Source organism: Syngnathoides biaculeatus, chromosome 8 (assembly GCF_019802595.1).
Source record: "Syngnathoides biaculeatus isolate LvHL_M chromosome 8, ASM1980259v1, whole genome shotgun sequence".
In the NCBI taxonomy this organism is placed as follows: Eukaryota; Metazoa; Chordata; class Actinopteri; order Syngnathiformes; family Syngnathidae; genus Syngnathoides; species Syngnathoides biaculeatus.
This window is the reverse complement of record NC_084647.1, coordinates 26178134-26196374: the sequence shown is the minus strand read 5'-3', so window position 1 is coordinate 26196374 and position 18241 is coordinate 26178134. Positions and strand designations below refer to the sequence as shown.

At 41.6% G+C, this 18241-nt stretch overlaps 1 protein-coding gene across 1 annotated transcript; it reads right to left on the bottom strand.

The window, feature by feature from the left end:
• Positions 1–2079: 2079 nt before the first annotated feature.
• Positions 2080–17792, bottom strand: ppp2r1bb (protein phosphatase 2, regulatory subunit A, beta b). The gene is made up of 15 exons (XM_061827787.1): positions 17621–17792; positions 15684–15774; positions 15438–15538; positions 14415–14647; positions 14160–14307; positions 9816–9971; positions 8979–9093; positions 8828–8898; positions 8306–8440; positions 6351–6524; positions 5211–5271; positions 4257–4411; positions 3395–3537; positions 3217–3308; positions 2080–3145 (listed from the first exon to the last, which is right to left on the bottom strand). The coding sequence occupies exons 1-15, from the start codon at positions 17696–17698 to the stop codon at positions 3129–3131; spliced, it is 1770 nt and encodes a 589-aa protein (XP_061683771.1). The 5' UTR covers positions 17699–17792; the 3' UTR covers positions 2080–3128.
• Positions 17793–18241: the final 449 nt, after the last annotated feature.

The window sequence follows — 18241 nt, the reverse complement described above, 5'->3', positions numbered from 1 at the left end:
CACGATCTCTGCCTTTAACGAGTCCGCCTTCGTGTATTGAACTACGTTCATAAACCCTGACTTCCGGCTGGTTGAAGTCAATGACTGGACAACTGTAGGTGCGCATGCACTGCTAGTACCACTGCCTGAAATTGATGCTTCACTATCTTGATATTTTAGAAACAGATTCATACCAACAGAAGATGAGAGACTCTTCGCCTAATCAGCGTGTCTCCTGTTTTTCCGGTGCAACTCCAGCGCTTTGACGCCCATCTTTTCAAGCTGGTAACTCTGCTTGCACAGATGGCAGTAAAACATGTGCCGATCTTTTGCATCTCAACGAACCCAGCTTCCAAACTCCTTACTTTCAACCCAAGCATCTTGAAAAATGCACTTCCCCGTGATACAAGTTGGATCGATGAAAGACGTAACGAAGACGAAGTGAAATGCCGACTCACGGAAACAAACAATGGAATATCGACGACAAGATGGCGACTCGTTGTCAACACGGTGACTTCCGTTGACAATTTCCGGCTGTTTTAAACGCCAGACGGATCGCAATTGTTTTTAAAAGATAATTTTTTTTCAGGAGAATTTTGGCGATAGAGGTCCTCCCTTTGATTTTTTATAATTTAAGGCCTTTTTAGGGGCTTGACCGGTTTTCGCGGATTTTAAGGACTTTTAGGAGCCCCTAAATGCACCTTCGAAAATTTATGGGGTTTTAGGAACTTTTAGGGACGCGTGCGAACCCTGTTTGGTCTTGGCCATGTTACAAGTTCGAGTCTTACTGACTGTATATACATATGCGGCACAGTGGATCAGTTGGAAAGTGTTGGGCCTCACAGTTTTGAGGTCCTGGGTTTGATCCCGGCCCTGCCTGTGTGGAGTTTGCATGTTCTCCCTGTGCCTGGGTGGGTTTTCTCCAGGCACTCCGGTTTCCTCCCCCATCCCCAAAACACGCAACTTTAATTGGACACTCTAAATTGCCCCCAGGTGTGATTGTGATTGTTGTTTCTCTCCATGTGCCCTGCGATTGGCTGACAACCAGTTCAGGGTGTACCCCGTCTCCTGCCTGTTGACAGCTGGGATAGGCTCCAGCACTCCCTGCAACCCTTGTGAGGATAAGCGGCAGCAAAAAAGTGGATGATGAACAGATTGATTGATGCAATAGTATCCATAATTTGGGCATCCTTTTTTAATGAACTCATGTTCATAGTTACAATTAGAAAATTAGCCATAGCACAGATTGTATATAGTGTACAGTAACCACACAAATGGGTTAATTCCAGAAAGAAACAGTCCAATTTATATTTCTGAAATTGTCCATGTGAATACGTGTGGATATAGAGGACTTGTCTTTCTCTATGGCTAATTTGGCCTTCAGCTGACCGAACATACACATGGCAGGAAGCACAGGAAGTAGCGAAAGTATAGGATGACGTCAACACAAAGGCTACCAGAAGAGGTCCGGGTTGAAAGCGGCATTGCCCTCCACAATAGACAAGCAGACGGATGCCAAACTAGCTGGAAGCAGCTGGCGGCTGAACTTCTTGCTTTGTTCTGATAGAGCCCCACCGGACCACAACTTTCATCACCACAGCTGAAGTCAGTGGGCAGAAAGCACACGGGCCATGTTAGGGAGAAGTAAAGTCTGCGGTGGAGCAAGTTTGGGGGGGGGGGGTCAAGGACCAAATTTTGTATTTTGATTGGACAAATGGGCTTGGTCATTTGAAGATGAGGTTCAAAATGTCTCAAACCTAACCTAACCCGCTCACTTTCTATTGGTCAAGAGGGAGGGATTCTATTATTCACAAATATTTAATGAAATGCTATTGCTGAACTGTAATTTAAAATCAGTTGACAAATCATTTGAGATGAATTATTTTGCATACTATAGTCTAATTACAACCAAAACTATAGGCTCACACAAGGAAAAAAATAAACTGTAGGAAGTTCTTGCATGTTGTGATCTTGAGCCCAAAGGGGGGGGGGGGTGTAGGAGTTGCAAGTTAGTGAACGTTAGTGTGTCCACAGGTTGGATGATGTCAATGTGACTTCCTGTCAAGTGTCGAGTCAATAAAAGAACACGTGACACCAAAATGTTCTCTGTTACTTTATTCAGATGAAGATACAGTAGAACGGCATCAAATGTGTGAAGCACTGAAAAGAACAATAAAAGCACACTGGTCATCAACAATGTTGAACAACAACTTTCTCGTCCATACGAGTCTTGTCCACCCCCCACCCCCAACGACAACAACACCATTAAAACACAACTTTGCCAAATAACCTTGGAGGAATCATACTGATGGAGCAATTTTCAAGGACTTCAATCAAATCTGAATTCTTTCAAGTCCATGTTTGTTTCCTGGTTGCTCCTCTTGTTATTGTACTTCTATTTTGACAACTAGAGAGACAAACTGATTTCTGTGTCAATTTTTCTTGTCAAGAGCTTTTTGATCTTCATTGAGCCGTGAAATTGTATTCAGTGCGAGGTGGATTTGAGTCAATGTGTGTTGCAGTAACATAACTTTAACCAACAACAGCTAACTGCTAGAGTGCATGAATGTGTTCAACCATCTCACATGTATTGTGTAAAGTATATATAAAGCAAGGGTGGGGGAACCATTTTGCTTCCATACAGTCCTTTGAGGGCCCACATTTCAGGAGCGACTCGTTTCTAGAACAGCACAGCAGGCCAGATCAAATGCTCTTGTCTGGTGTACCGAAAAAAAAACCAAAAAAAACAAAACAAAAAAAAAAAAAAAACTGTTGACTTCTTTGATTGGCACAAATCCACTACTTTCTCCTGTCTTGTAAGGACAGACAGCAACATGACAAGAAAGCTGGTCCTTATCAGTCTATGAAGATGTCACGTCTGAACCACTTGTAGTAGTAGTAGTAGTTAGAATATCACATTTTGATGTTGCTAAAACAATCAAGTAAAAGAGGAATGTGAGATGGGGTCGGTAGCTAGCTGGTGACTATTAGTCAGCATGCAGCACTTGACTGTGAAGCATCCATTTACAGTGACGGGCTTGAAGGATGGCGGGACAGGAGGAAAAATCTTACTTATCAGATTGGTCTATACAGTTAGCCATTGATCTTGAACATCAATAAATATCTTGAAAAACGGTTGAGTCGAGACTTCACTTATGCCAAAGAGCTGCAGGTAGAGAGAAAAACATTAGAAAGCCAAAGGCAGGAGATGTCTTTTGTGTTGCTAGGAGTGCTTACCACTGATGGCTTCCTGCGCAAAGTACTTGACGTCCATGTCGGTATCAGTGGCCAGCTTTTCCAGCACTGGCTTCACTTCACCCTGCAGCGTGCTGATCGCACAAAATGGCGGCCGGTCAGGCGCTGGCGCAAACGCACAGCCGCGGACGCTCCGGTGATTGCGACGAGGAGGACTTACCCTTCGTCCAGGATGGGGCCGATCTTCTGCAGAGATTTGGCCACGTTGAAGCGCACGTTGGCCACCTGGTCGTTGGACATCTTGAGGACCACGGGGAGCATCTGCTTGGTGGTGATTTCCTGACCGCATGCATCAGACAGGGCCTGGAAGCCAAATGATATATTTTTGTATATGTACAGACAAAGGGAGGATGGAATTTCAAAAGGAGGAAGGAGAGCAGCCATTTTGTTCAAAAACATGTGCAGGACTTCTACTAGGAACAACTATATACGGTGTAGTGGTGAGTTGTATTTTTAATCATTTTTACTTCTACGCCTGAATATAAAAATAGCCTGTGGTGTACCCCCCCTCCAAAAAAAAAAAAAAAAAGACAAATAAATAAATTGACTCAAGTTTTACCCTTACAGTGCCCTGCAGTTCAATGTGGGAGACATGTTGCACACCCACACATAATAGGTGAAACCTAAAAAGAAAACTGTATAGCTTTCACACTTCTAAAACTTTAAACTTTTTTTTTTTTAAACAATTTCAAGCATAAAAATGCATACATGCTGAACATACTGTACTGCATGTATGTCTTCAATCCATGCATGAGATTCCTGCGATTCAATAAATGCTAAAAAGGTCCATTCGTGATTGCCCCTCTCCGTTTCCACGTGCAAGTAACCAGACTGTCAAACCAATTGCTGAAGAAGCCGACCACGCACGGTGCAAACATTTAAGTCTGGCTAGAAGTGAATTTCTTTACATCGGAAGCTCTGCGACTGTGACGCACCCAACTAGGCATAAATAGACTCTGCACCTGTACATTTACAACTGAAAAAGTCTTTTGGATTAAAAGGTAAAATGATGAGAGACTCACATTGATGCAGAAAAGAGTGGTCATCCTGTGGAGGTAATTGGGGTCGTTGGCCATGCCCAAAACTTTGGGCACAATGGTGTTCTGCGCCCACTCTGCTCCAAACCTCTCCACGAGCTTCATCAGGTTACAGGTGGCAGCCTCGCGGATGGCGTACACTGCACGACAAAAAAAAAAAAAAAAAAAAAACATATGATATTGTAGTAGTGCGCCGAGCTCACCGAGGGAAGTCTGTCACAGTGAGGCACGTCGCCCAATAGTTTAGCTTGAAAACCGCCCGTCTGTCTCATCCACGTTGGTTAAATTCATCACGCAAGCAGCAGAAAGAACTTTTGAAAATATGCTTGTGTAACAAGTGATCAAATAAGTAATCGCCTTTGTAAAGCATCGCACCATGAAAATTCATTTGAATGAAACTTAGATATGCAACTATGCAGTTTTTTTTTTTTTTTTTTTAGATGTGCCATCGTACTGCAGATTGCACTTCATCTTTATTGGTAAGTGATGATCCCGATCCCAAACTTTGAACATTCTTTCACAGTCTGGCTTGAAATCACGTGATGCACCCAACAGCTTAACATTGATTAGCAAGAGAAATTGATCCCTCCAAACCTTTCAAGTCAGAGATATTGCTTCAACCTTTTGTTTCATCTACTTGTTCACTAATATGTTGCAGCCCTATTTAACTGAACCCATTCCTTTTCAAGTCAGATAGCCATTTTGAAAGGAGGAGTCATTTTTCTTTACATTGGAATGTCAATGTTAAAATGTTATTCCACAAGTTCCATTTTATGGATCAAATTGACATTTTATATGAGATCGTTTAATTTGAAAAGAAGAGACATCTTCAATCAGAGCCAGGGAATGGATCATGTCGATCTGCATTTGTATGACCGTTCTGTCACCCAGTTAAAGCATCAGCACGTACAAGATCAAAAAAGTATAGTTTCACCCTACCATGATCAATAAGCCAAGCCATACAAAGAGTATTCAGCTTCTCGTCGAAGAATTCCACTCCCTGCACAGAAAAACACAATCACACACGTACTTTGTGCACTCTCTAAAAGTACCAACACTTTACTGCTTACTTGATGTCAAATGTATCTGTTAGAAAAAGGTAACTTCAGTTACTTTCACCAGCTTCCAAATGGCAGGAAAGTCACTTATCCACAGTAGAAAAAATGAGCATTAACTTAACAAGTATTACTTGGTAATGTACACCACAAGTTAGGGAATGATAAAAATTAACAAATGACTTATTAGTGTAAATGAAGAGGCCCTGTAGCTCAGTGGTTAGAGCACTGGTTTGATAAACCAGGGGTTGTGGGTTCGTATCCCACTGGGGCCTCCACTCCCTGAGAAGGGTTGCGTCAGGAAGGGCATCCGGCGTAAAAATTGTGCCAAACATTTGTGCGTTCATCTGAGATGGCACGCTGTGGCGACCCCGAAAGGGACAAGCCGAAAGAAACTTACTTTACTTTTAGTGTAAATGAAGCCACATTAAATGTGCAAAGCAGAGCAGGCTTGAGATGCCAAATCGCCAGCTAAATATAAACAAAACTCAGCACACTTCTTTAAAGACTTGAACAGTTGGAAAGACGGAAGCAACCTTGCTGATTGTGTGCGAGTGTGTGCACACTGATAGAAATACAACGAACCTTTGTATTATCCTCTTTACTCAAACTCCAAATTGGGACTGCATTTCCAGTATGGCAATCCCCCGTGCCCATCCATTGTGTTTGTGTTGCTGACTACGTGGGTCGTGTGTTCTGTGTTATTAGTCATTAATAAAACAAGGGCTGAAAATGGTCAACAGTTATTACATGCACTGTGACCTAATCAAGTGTCTTGGTTATTGACTTGCCAAGCACTGGAGGTTTTTTTTTTTTTTTTTTAAAAGATAAATATCACTTCCTTGAGCACAAATAGCACATTTTATGAATGAACAAATATTAAGATCCGGCTTTCATTAACAACAAAAGTCATTATTGGCATATAAAGTAACTCATCTGACGACTGTAAAAAAAAGTGATGCGTTAGATTACTTAAGAGGTCACCAGACCTCATTATTTTTTTGACTCTGGAATTACTTCCTACCAGTTGACCGGCCAACAGGGGCATGTACTCTATAATGGCCAAGCGGACCCTCCACTTGGCGTCCTCGGCCAGCTCCACAATGGCCGGCAGGAGCGACTGGGACAGCTGACGGATGCCGATCACCTCGTTGACACAGTCCAGGTTGGAGATGATGTTGAGACGCACCTCGGGGCACTGTGTGGACACACGGCAGTCAAAATCAAAAAAGGTTGCATACGGAGATGAGCCAGTAGTGACCTGGTATATTATTGGGCCAATAGCGTAGCGGCCTTTTCGATCGCTATTGAGTACTTTGAAGGTTGCTGACACATAAGGGGGGGGGGGGGAGAGAGAGAGAGAGAGAGAGAGAGAGAGAGAGAGAGGAGAGAGAGAGAGAGAGAGAGAGAATCCTCCTCACCACAAGTCAGCAAATCGTGTCTCACAAAGAAAAGCCTTTTATGTTGAAAATTTATACTAGTCGTAAAATGCTAATGCTATAATGAAGTGCACTTATACAGAACTACCTCCATCGTACAGTGTGGCCCAAAGTACCTAAAATTAAAAAAAAAAATTAAAAAAAAAAATTCTCATTCAACCATCACACAGAACATTCAGAACACCAATGTGTGGCTGCTGCCAGGCTTACTGGACGAAAATTAAGTGTTCAGTATCTTGCTCAAGGACACTTCAACACCAGACCGTCTGAGCCAGGATTCAAACCAGTGACCCTTCAGTCACTGGACGAAACATTCTACTGAGCCACCAGCCCAGAGTTTCTACTTGTATCATGGAGTACTCAAGAGTGAACGCTTCTACTGGTATCGGTCTAGAAAAAGAAAATCAGTATCGAACATCCATTTCTATAACAATAACTACAGTGTAATAATGATGTACTTTTATTACAGAGACTATTGGAACAGTGATTTTCCTTCGTGCATGAATAAAGGACTTACCCAAATACAATTTAACAAGCAAAGATCAAGGAGTATTTTGCTTTACAAAGTAGTTCTGTTCGACGAAACCCAAAAATAGTACAGCAAGGCACCTACCAACGCAATCGTAAAGACAATTACAATAAACATTTGGGTTTAAACACCTTATAGCCAATGCGAAAGAGTTCCGGCGGCAAGCGAGCATGCCATCTTGCGCCACAGGATAATTGTTAAGCCTCAACGCAAACTCATTCATTTTACGCCTTTCCTACCTGCGTCGAGTGCAACCTTTGTAATCTGAGGACAACCTGCACAACCTTTTCCGTTTATCCCCTCACAGCACAAAAACTAAAGGAATACAGAGTAATTTGGCTATTCCTGTGTGTCAAAACAAATGATTAACCGGGATAATAAAGTAGTGTTCTTTCCAAAGCCGACCACCGTGTTGCCAACAATGTTGACCACCTTTAATTAACTCCACGCAGGAAATTTAGGGCATGTTAAAAGCTCAGGAAATTTTCATGAGCATACTCCAGAAAACACAATTTGACAATCTGAGCTGCCTAGTTTACAATATAAATAAAAGGTTGAAAAACAGTTGCCTCCATTAGGAGAGGGAGGGGGAGGGAAAGGAAAAAAAAAAAAAAAAAAAAAAAAAAAAAAAAAAAAGCCATACGAGCTTCACCTTAAATTATTGAAGTTTTGCACGTCAAAGCTGTCAGTGTCTGGACTGTAATCTAATTAGACACTCTTAATCTTGTTTCGCTGCAACAAGAAAGTGGGCCAACTTTAAATAGGACTGAGGAAAGCAGAGGTATAGAAGACTCTTTCAACTTTTTGAAAACATTTATCCAATAGAAGTGTTTGGACAAAGCATGACAGTGCTGCAGAAGATTCCAACAGCTATTCAATATGTTTTACCTGGTTTAAAAAAAAAACAAAAAAAAAAATGCATAAAAATCATACGGCAATAGCAAACACGTCAGAGGCCATGTAGTTCAGTGAAAATTGAGAAGGAGAGAAACAAAAGTGCATTTTCTCTACCTCGTCCTTGAGCTGCGCCAGGAAGAGAGGCAGTAAATGCTCTATTGTGTTATCCTTGCCCAAGATGGCAGAAAGGCCCATAATGACCAAGGCCAGTGCTGACTTCACATGTTGGTTGGTGTCCGAAACCAGTTCCTGCACACAGGTGACAACACACAAACATCAGTACTAGTAGTTGCTGGATGCCCATAGTGTAAGATAAGTCAATTTTTAAAAATACATTTTACTTATAAATGTTTTAACTCTCAAATTTAGCACAAAAGAAAAAAAGATGGATTACCATCATACATCGGTTTACACTTCATAGGCAACTACTGCCCCCTGCTGTTGGAAAGCTGTACAAAACGCAGGCCAATTCAAATATTGTCATCTTGAGAAATAATGAGCAGCACTTCATACGAGTTGTTTCTTCAAGGTGTCAGCAAAGCTCATAAAAAATTACAAGGTCGGCTGTACAAAGATGTCTTAGGTGTCCTCCACAACAAATTGAGTCCAAAGTTCACCTAGATATTTTTTTTTTACCTTGACGCAGGGTAGGATATGAGTCATGATGATCTGCTCACGATTGTCCTCCGGGAGGTTCTCACAGAATTCTATCCATAAGAACATTTTGTAAGTTATCCAGTGATTTTTTTTTTTTTTTTTTGTCTGCGTGTGTATTTCAAGAACTGACCTTTGACTTTGTTCGCTGCAGCGGCACGGACCTCAGCCTCGCAATCCTTAAGAAGGTTCTGGAAGGCTGGGACCAGGTCATTCTTTGTGATTTCTGGACCCACTGCTTTTTGAAGCTGGGCGAAAGGGTGAAAATAAAACAAACATTTAAATTACCCGATTAACAGATCAGTATGAATATAAATGCTACCATCAGAGTCACTGACACCTTGTCTTGTTACTTTTAAGTCTAACCAATGGTTAATGGCTCACAAATAAATAAAAACATTTGGAAAAACTAAGCATCTTTGGCTTGGGGATTTTCAAAATGTATAAAGAATTACAACTTGTATTCAGTTAGCACTGCTCAGTCAATCATAGAATCAGCGGTTACAAAAGCAACTCTGTAAAAAAAAGAAAAGAAAAAAAAATCTATCACAGGATGTTAAACAGGGCGATTTTATGTTTATTGAATAGAACTTTCCTGAACTACCAACATCGAACATAGGGACTAAAGAAGTGAGTAAGGATTCTCGGCACAGCAAAGCTGACATCACAGTAAACATCCATCATAATGGCACCGTGGAAGTGCAATCTCATAAAAAGCACTTAGGCACAGTGGCAATCAATGTCAGCAGGAAAAGGGAACATTCTGCAACTCTTATGTCCGCACCCTGTTTAATGTCTGCTGCATTCAAATTCACAGTAAGAAAGCACTTCAAGCAGCATCGCCAAAGAGGGTTGACAAAGATGATTAACAACATCCATCTAAACTGCCGTATTATTGATAATTATTCCACATTATCAACACTGCAGTGAGCGCGGTCATTGTTAAGAGATGCTATTGAAACGATTTTACCTCAGAGAACTTGTCAGCCACCATGTAACGGACCCTCCAGGATTTGTCCTCGGCGGCTTGTCGCAGGGTGGGCATGACCAGGGTCTCCAGGTCCTCCTGAGGCAGCAGAGTAGCAATACTGACGCATGCCTCCACTGCCAGCAACCGCACAGAGTCCTAATGGAATACAGTGAAGGGACACATTCAGCCACTGACAGAAACTGTGGAAGGTCCAAGCCACATCTTAAAGCTTACTTAATGACCACAAAGAGCCAATTTTAGTTTAAAAATTCCATCAGAACAAATATATTTGCATTATTAAACAAAAGACAAACCGAATTCCAATGACGTTGGGACAATGTGTTAAAAACATTACAATGACTGAAACGATGTTTAACTGAATACACTACAAATAACACATTTAATGCTCAAACTGAAACTTTTTTGTTTTTAGCAAATAATCATGTACTTTGAATTTTATGGCTGCAACACATTCCAAAAGAAGATTGGACAGGGTCATGTTTACCACTGTATTACATCACCTTTACTTTTAATTTTCAATAAACATTTGGGAACTCAAGACACTAATCGCTGACACTTTGTAGGTGGAATTCTTTCCCCATTCTTCCTCGGTGTACAGCTTGGGCTGTTCAACAGTCTGGGGTCTCTGTTGTCATATTTTACACTCCATTAGGCAGCACACATTTTCAATGGGAGACAGGTCTGGACTGCAGGCAGGCCAGTCTAGTACCCGGACTCTTTTACTATGTACCCACGCTGTTATAACACGTGCAGAATGTGGTTTGTCATAGTCTTGCTGTAACAAGCAAGAGCATCGATGAAAATGACATTGCTTGGATGGCAGCATGTTTCTCCAAAACTTGTATGCACCATTCACCATGAATGGTGCCTCCACAAATATGTTAAGTTAGCCATGCCATTGAGACTAAGACTGCCCTATACCGTCACAGATGCTGGCTTTTGAACTTTGCGAGCAGAACTGTCTGGATGGTTCTTTTCCTTTTTGGCCCAGAGGACAAAACGGCCACAATTTCCAAAAACTGTGTGGTGTTCTCAGACCATAAAACATTTTTCCCACTTTTCCTCAGTCCATCTTAGATGAGCTCGGGCCCGGAAAAGGCGGCACAAGGAATCAAAGGTCATGGGCATCCAATGTTGGTTTTTATCCTTGCTGCTTACATGCAGTGACTTCTCCAGATTCTCTGAATCTGTTGATGATATTATGGACCATAGATGATGAAATCCATACATACCTTGCAATTGTATGTTGAGGAACATTGTCCTTAAACTGTCTTGACTATTTTCTCACCCACTATTTCACAAAGAGGTGAACCTTGCACCATCTTTGCTTTTGAATGCCTGAGCAACTCAGGGAAGCTCCTTCTATACCCAATCATGGCACCCACCTGTTCCCAATTAGCCTGTTCAGCTGTGGGATATTCCAAAAAGGTGTTTGATGAAGATTCGTCAAAATTTTCTGTCTTTTTGGCCTCATGTCCAAGCTTTTTGGAATGAGTTGCAGTCAAAAGATTTTAACATTTGTTAATTAAGTTTATCCTTTTGAACATTAAATAACATCTTTGCATTGTTTTGATTTAAATATAGGCTGAACACAATTTATAGATATTTCCAGTCTGTTTTACTTTAACACAATGTTCCAACTTCGTTGCAATTGGGTTTGTACATGTGAGGTTTAAGTATTATTGTTGTCTACTTTTGGATGCCATCCTAAGAGTCCACAGTAAGAATTGAGACCTGGCCACGTGACTGTCCTGAGAGTCAGCAAATGAGAGGGAACAGTTGGCTGTTGTAAGCCCAGGTCAAGTTTTGGGTGACCATTAGCCAGTCTGTATCTTAAAGGTCTGGGTGTCAGTTGTGGCTGTAGCAGCTCATGTATGAATAGGCTTAGTACATGTATATTTTTTCATCATTTGTTCAATAAAGCTACTAAAAGTGCACCTGCGTCTGTGTCTATGCTCCCACAGCCTTAAAGCAAATCTGTGTTTATAGCGCATTTCATACACAAGTTCAAACATAAGGCGTTTTACATGATTAAAAGCATTCAAATACATAAAAACATTTGAAAAAGTACAATTAAAACAGCTTTTAGCGCAAGAAAAGTCACACGAGAAAAACGAGTTCTTACATGTGTATATCATGAATGCTGGGTCTTCTTGTTTTGCTGAGACGATTGCAACTACTGGTAACTTATTTAATAAAATAAAAATATAATGAAAATGTAGATTACTCTGGCTCTACACATTGGACTCTTATTATTTTGAACACCACTGTATGTAACAAGTGTATCGTTTCACCAAATCACTTGTTTTGAGACTGCTTGTAATGATAGCTCAACAATTAGCCTTCACTTATCTAACCCTCATGCTCCCATAGTGATGGTAGTGTACTCGCTACCATGGAGGTGATGATCACTGACTTACAATGCGTTGACTCTGGATGGTTGGCAGCCGGGGGTTAAAATAGCATGCAGATGTTCAATGTCGATGTACAAGTAATGTCAGACTCTGGACCCCCCCACCGCAAAATCAAGAACAATCAGTGTTACAGCTGCGATGAGTCAACATTCCAGTGATTTCCGTAACAAAATACAAACACTCCGGGTTGGGGTTTAAAGGTTACTGCATTCAATTGAGTAAATGCATTTACAGAGTATTTGAACACCCTGCTATATTGCAAGTTCTCGCACTTAAAAATCATTGACGGGTTTGAAATTTTCATCATAGGTGCATGTCCGCTGTGAGAGAGAGAATCTAAAAAGAAAAATCCAGAAATCACAATGTATGATTTTTTTTTAACGATTTATGTGATACAGCTGCAAATAAGTATTTGAACACCTACCAGCTTGAATTCTGACCCTCAAAGACCTGTTAGTCCGCCTTTAAAAGTCCACCTCCACACAGTATTATGCTGAATCAAATGCACCTGTGTGAGGTCGTTAGCTGTATAAAGACACCTGTGCACCCCATACAATCAGTAAGACTCAAACTTGTAACATGGCCAAGACCAAAGAGCTGTCCATAGACACCACAGACAAAATTGTACAACTCCACACGGCTGGAAAGGGCTATGGAGAAATTGCCAAGCAGCTTGGTGAAAAAAGGTCCACTATTGCAGCAATTATTAGAAAATGGAAGAAGCTAAACATGATGGTCAATCTCAATCGGAGTGGAGCCCCATGCAAGATATCACCTCGTGGGGTCTCAATGATCCTTAGAAAGGTGAGAAATCAGCCCAGGACTACACAACAGGACTTGGTCAATGACCTGAAAAGAGCTGGGACCGCTGTTTCCAATGTGACTGTTGGTAATACACTAAGACGTCATGGTTTGAAATCATGCATGGCTCGGAAGGTTCCCCTGCTTAAACCAGAACATGTCAAGGCCCGTCTTAAGTTTGCCAATGACCATTTGAATGATACAGGGGGGTCATGGGAGAACATTTTGTGGTCAGATGAGCCCAAAATGGAACTTTTTGGTCATAATTCCACTGACCATCTTTGGAGGAAGACGAATGATGAGTTCCATCTCAAGAACACCATCCCTACTGTGAAGCATGGGGGTGGTAGCATCATGCTTTTGGGAGGGGGCGGGGGGGTTCTGCACATGGGACAGGACGACTGAAGTGTATTAAGGAGAGGATGACTGTGGCCATGTATTGTGAGATTTTGGGGAACAACCTCTTTCCCTCAGTCAGAGCATTGAAGATGGGTTCTGGCAGGGTCTTTCAAAATGAGAATGACCCAAAGCACACAGACAGCAAAACCAAGGAGTGGCTCCGTAAGAAGCATATCAAGGTTCTGGCGTAGCCTAGCCAGACACCAGACCGAAACTCAATAGAAAATCTTCAGAGGGAGCTGAAACTCTGTTTCTCAGTGACAGCCCAGAAACCTGTCTGATAATGGAAGATCTGTGTGGAGGAGTGGGCCAAAACCCCTCCTGGAGTGTGAACAACTACAGAAAGCATTTGACCTCTGTAATTCCAAACAAAGGCTACCGTACCAAATATTAACATTGGTTTTCTCGGATCTTCAAATACTTATTTGCAGCTGTATCACACAAGTCGTTTAAAAAAAAAAAAAAAAAAAAAAAAAAATCCTACACTATGATTTCTGGATTTTGAAAATTTCAGACCCCTCCATGATTTCTAAGTGGGAGAACTTGCAATATAACAGGGTGTTCAAATACTTATTTTCTTCACAGTACAGACAGTTGAGTTCATTTTCAGTTCAGACTTGTTTAGACCTATATTATGTAAAAGCAGTGGGAAAATGTGGGCTTTGATGGAAGGGGACCATCAAACATCTGCTTTAAGTATTAGCGGTACCTGCTCATCGGAGGCCAGAGCCGTAAAGAGGGAGATGATGTCACTTCTAACATAATCCAGCTCCAAAACTCGGGCAAACTCGCCCAGTTTGGAAGCGGCAGCGCGGCGGACCATAGGGGTGTCATCTGAACACAGGGTGCGGAAATGCCTAAAAGGTAACCGGAAACATTTTAATCAAACGACAATATAGTTCACAGGACTTAGAATACAAACGACCCCCAAAATAGTTCTCGTGGTTGTGCGAAAAAGACTTACTGGCGTATCTCAGCCTTGACAGTGCTGGAGACGCGAGGATAACAGACGCTAAAGAGCCCGCAGGCAGATGTGCGAGAGGTGAACCAGTCACCGCAGGACAGACGCTTGACCAAGGGCTCAAAATGGACCTCCAGGTCCACTGGAGAATGCTCCTGAGAAATCTTACGGAGAGACTCCACTGCTTTGTCTCGGACAACGGTCTCCTCCACTGTTGCTAAGCTCTCGAGGGGAGGCTGCGAGTCAGGGAAAGGATGGCCATGTTATACTACATCTTACAATTGGCAGAAGTCAGAACAATAAATACAATTCAGATATTTACTCCTCATCAGTGTTGGGGCTGCACATTCAGCAACTCACCAAAGGCTAATTGAAACAGGATGAGGTGACGTGAATACGGCCCATGTTAGCCATGCTGGTGAATTAAAATCTCACACGCTCATCCTGATAAAAGTTGCGTGTGCTGTGTACAAAAGCAGCAGCGTTAGCGGTTTAGGTTCTCCCTCGCTTCTTAAATGCTTTGTCACAGAGTACGAACTCAGTTGAGCCGCCTTCCAGCCGCTGCTCACTAAGCATACGGGAGCATAATACAGAATCGATTTCTTGTTTAATGGATTATGCGGAAGAAAAACTTACCCACAAATATTGCATGCTAAGTAAAAATATTCATTTAAAAAAAATAAATGCAAACTCACAATTAGAGTATTTTCAGAGATCGTTCTGCACAAGTCCTGATTAATGACTAGGTAGATACTTTTGATTGGGCCCACATCGTTACAAGATTATCGGCTTACCAGTGATCAGGACTGGTTAAGTGTGCCTAAAGGTTTAGCCACAAACACACCCAATGCTGTGGCTAAATACACACAACTGTGGCAAGTGGATTTTTACACAATTTAGCTACATTAGCTAAGTGCCAACTCTACTTAAAGGTGCTTGGACCTGCAGTGTAAATTCAGCCTTACATTAACTAAAACTAATTCAATATTTGAGGTTAGTTTCAACCCTTGAAAGCATAGAACTTACCAGGAGACAGTGGACATACTCTGGGCCTCCCACCAACATGGTGAAATTGCCCAGCTGCTCAGCCAAGGCCAAGAGCACCTCATCTTCATCGTAGATGGTGTCTATTGGACAAAAAGTTAAGTGTTCCAATCTCAAGCTGGAGAATGACACGTATTCATAGCACCATAGCATGTGATAACTTTGTTAATACATGACTGGTGAGTCATGTAACATGCTTTTATTCGGTGGATGTAGGTAAGTCGTTACCTGTGAGGAAAGGAAGCAGTTCAGTACGAGTCCGCTCCACACCGAGAGCCAGTGCAATAGTGGACAACTTCTTGATGCTGTTCAGTCGCAACTGTATAGCAACAGAGAGTGAATTAATGACAAATAGCCAGACAATATTCACCATGCAGTCAACCTCATCTACTTGAATTTTTTTTCTGGAAATCAAATCATGAGCTAAAAATTGCATCAATGTGAAAAGTTCACATTCTGTAACACACCCCAAAAACCTGCTCAAAATGCATTTTTAAACTCTTTATTAAAACATGTGTAGAGGGATAACTATTTTACCATCTTAGGAAGATTGAAAATTTTGATAGTGTTGGTGCTTCACTCAAGACTTTTTTTTTTTTTTTTAAAGGATAGTGTTAGTTGGCCCTGTAGGAGGCCCCGTAGCTCAGTGGTTAGAGCAGTGGTTTGGTAAACCAGGGGTTGCGGGTTCGTATCCCACTGGGGCCTCCACTCCCTGAGAAGGGTTGCGTCAGGAAGGGCATCCGGCGTAAAAATTGTGCCAAACATATATGTGCGTTCATCTGAGATGACACGCTGTGGCGACCCCGAAAGGGACAAGCCGAAAGAAACTTACTTACTTACTTTTAGTGTTAGTTGGCCCTGTAGCTCAGTGGTTAGAGCACTGGTTTGGTAAACCAGGGGTTGTGGGTTCATATCCCACTGGGGCCTCCACTCCCTGAGAAGGGTTGCGTCAGGAAGGGCATCCGGCGTAAAAATTGTGCTAAACAAATATGTGCGTTCATCTGAGATGACACGCTGTGGCGACCCCGAAAGGGACAATCCCAAAGAAACTTACTAAAGGATAGTGTTAGTTTGGTGTATATTCAGAGTTGTGATTCTCTAATAATTTGAGCCCAAAACTGGGACAAAAGATTTCCCAACTCTTACTACAAAATTATCCCATAAAAAAATATATAGTGCAAATAAGATAAAAAAAAAATGCTCCAGAATTGAGCGTGTACTATGATATATGACAAACATTATCATCTAACAACTCAGGCTAAATTTACCTCCTCTCCAACATACTAAAATCTTTCTGAGATGTGAACATACTTCCTTAACACTGATTACTATTTTCAGAGCTTAAGCGCCATCTTGTGGTGATAGCGTTATAGAAAGGGGGAAAATCCCCGGGGAGCCGGTGAAATCACAATTAGGCAGGATTTAACTCTTAATTCAATTTTGTACATGCTGATGTCATGTTCATCCTCAGTTTTTTAGCTTTCCTGAAAGGAACTGGAATAGGAAATTCTTTAAAAACTGTCTATATTTTCAAAGGGTATTTTTTGAACAATATCTCTCTTTTTGATGCAACTCGCCGACAAAACGTGGGTCAAAGTGTGACAACAATCGAGGACGACCGCTTGAGATGACTATACATATTTGTGTGTGTTGGGAGTAGAGCAGAGCCCCCGCCACTGTTGTTATGAAGTTGTAAGCCCAACGGCGAGTGTTGACACAAAATGCAGTCAACCCAAATCGAAGTGTTGCTACACACAAGTCACACGTCGTGTACCAATGAGAATACAACAAAAAACCAAAACCCAAATTCTAAGGCAAAGCTACTGTTGTTGCTAACCAACCACCCGACACGGAAAGACGTCAAGATGGAGTGCCCAATTCCTTCTAATTGGACACTGCAGAGGTTAATTAACAACTTATAGAGAATATTAGACGTCATATTTGAGGTGATGTGATCGCTAATAGGCTCTGTACCTAACGTAAGAAAAAAAATGAACCAGGAAAGGGTGCGCCCGTGCCTGCCTGCTTGGATGTTGCTCGTAGGAAAGCCGCATAGGCCCCACTAGCTTATGTGCCAGTTAGCAAACGCTTAACAAAATGTCCCACGACGAGGCTGCCATGACTTGCGGACTATTTAGGGGAAAGACTCGGCGATCGTCACTCACCTGAACATCTTCGTTCCTCAATTCGTCAATGAGAACGGCGATAGGGTAGAGCGAATCGTCTCCGTCGGCTCCTGCCATTTTGGATTTTGCGGCGACCAACAAACGAATGGCGGCTGCGGCTCGGGCCGACTACGGGGTTTCCGGCCCACTTTACAGGGGAGCTGGTGCGTTCAAGGAAATACCTTTGTAAATCACGCAAATTGAAAACAACAACAACACGTTTGGAAAATTATCAGTAAACACACGAATAAAAGCAGTCCCGGTTTCACTTTATCCACAGAATATATCCACGTCATTTCATACAAAAAAAAGACTGAATAAAAGAGATGTCTCAGTGTTTCCTTTAAAAACGCAATCACTTCACTGGATTAGAAAATTTAAATATTTCTATTAAATCTCCAATATACGTCAAATGAAGACACGTTTATTATCTATGCTTTTGTTTTACGTGCATAAATAAGACAATCAGTCCAAATTTCTCTAAATTTAACTTTGTTAAAAAGTGTTTTTCTAAAATTACATTATATAACAAAAACTTTATAAAAATTAAAAAGTATCTATCGAGGACACTGTAAAATGTTAGTTATAAATAATTAGCTTTCTTCATGATTAGCCACATCA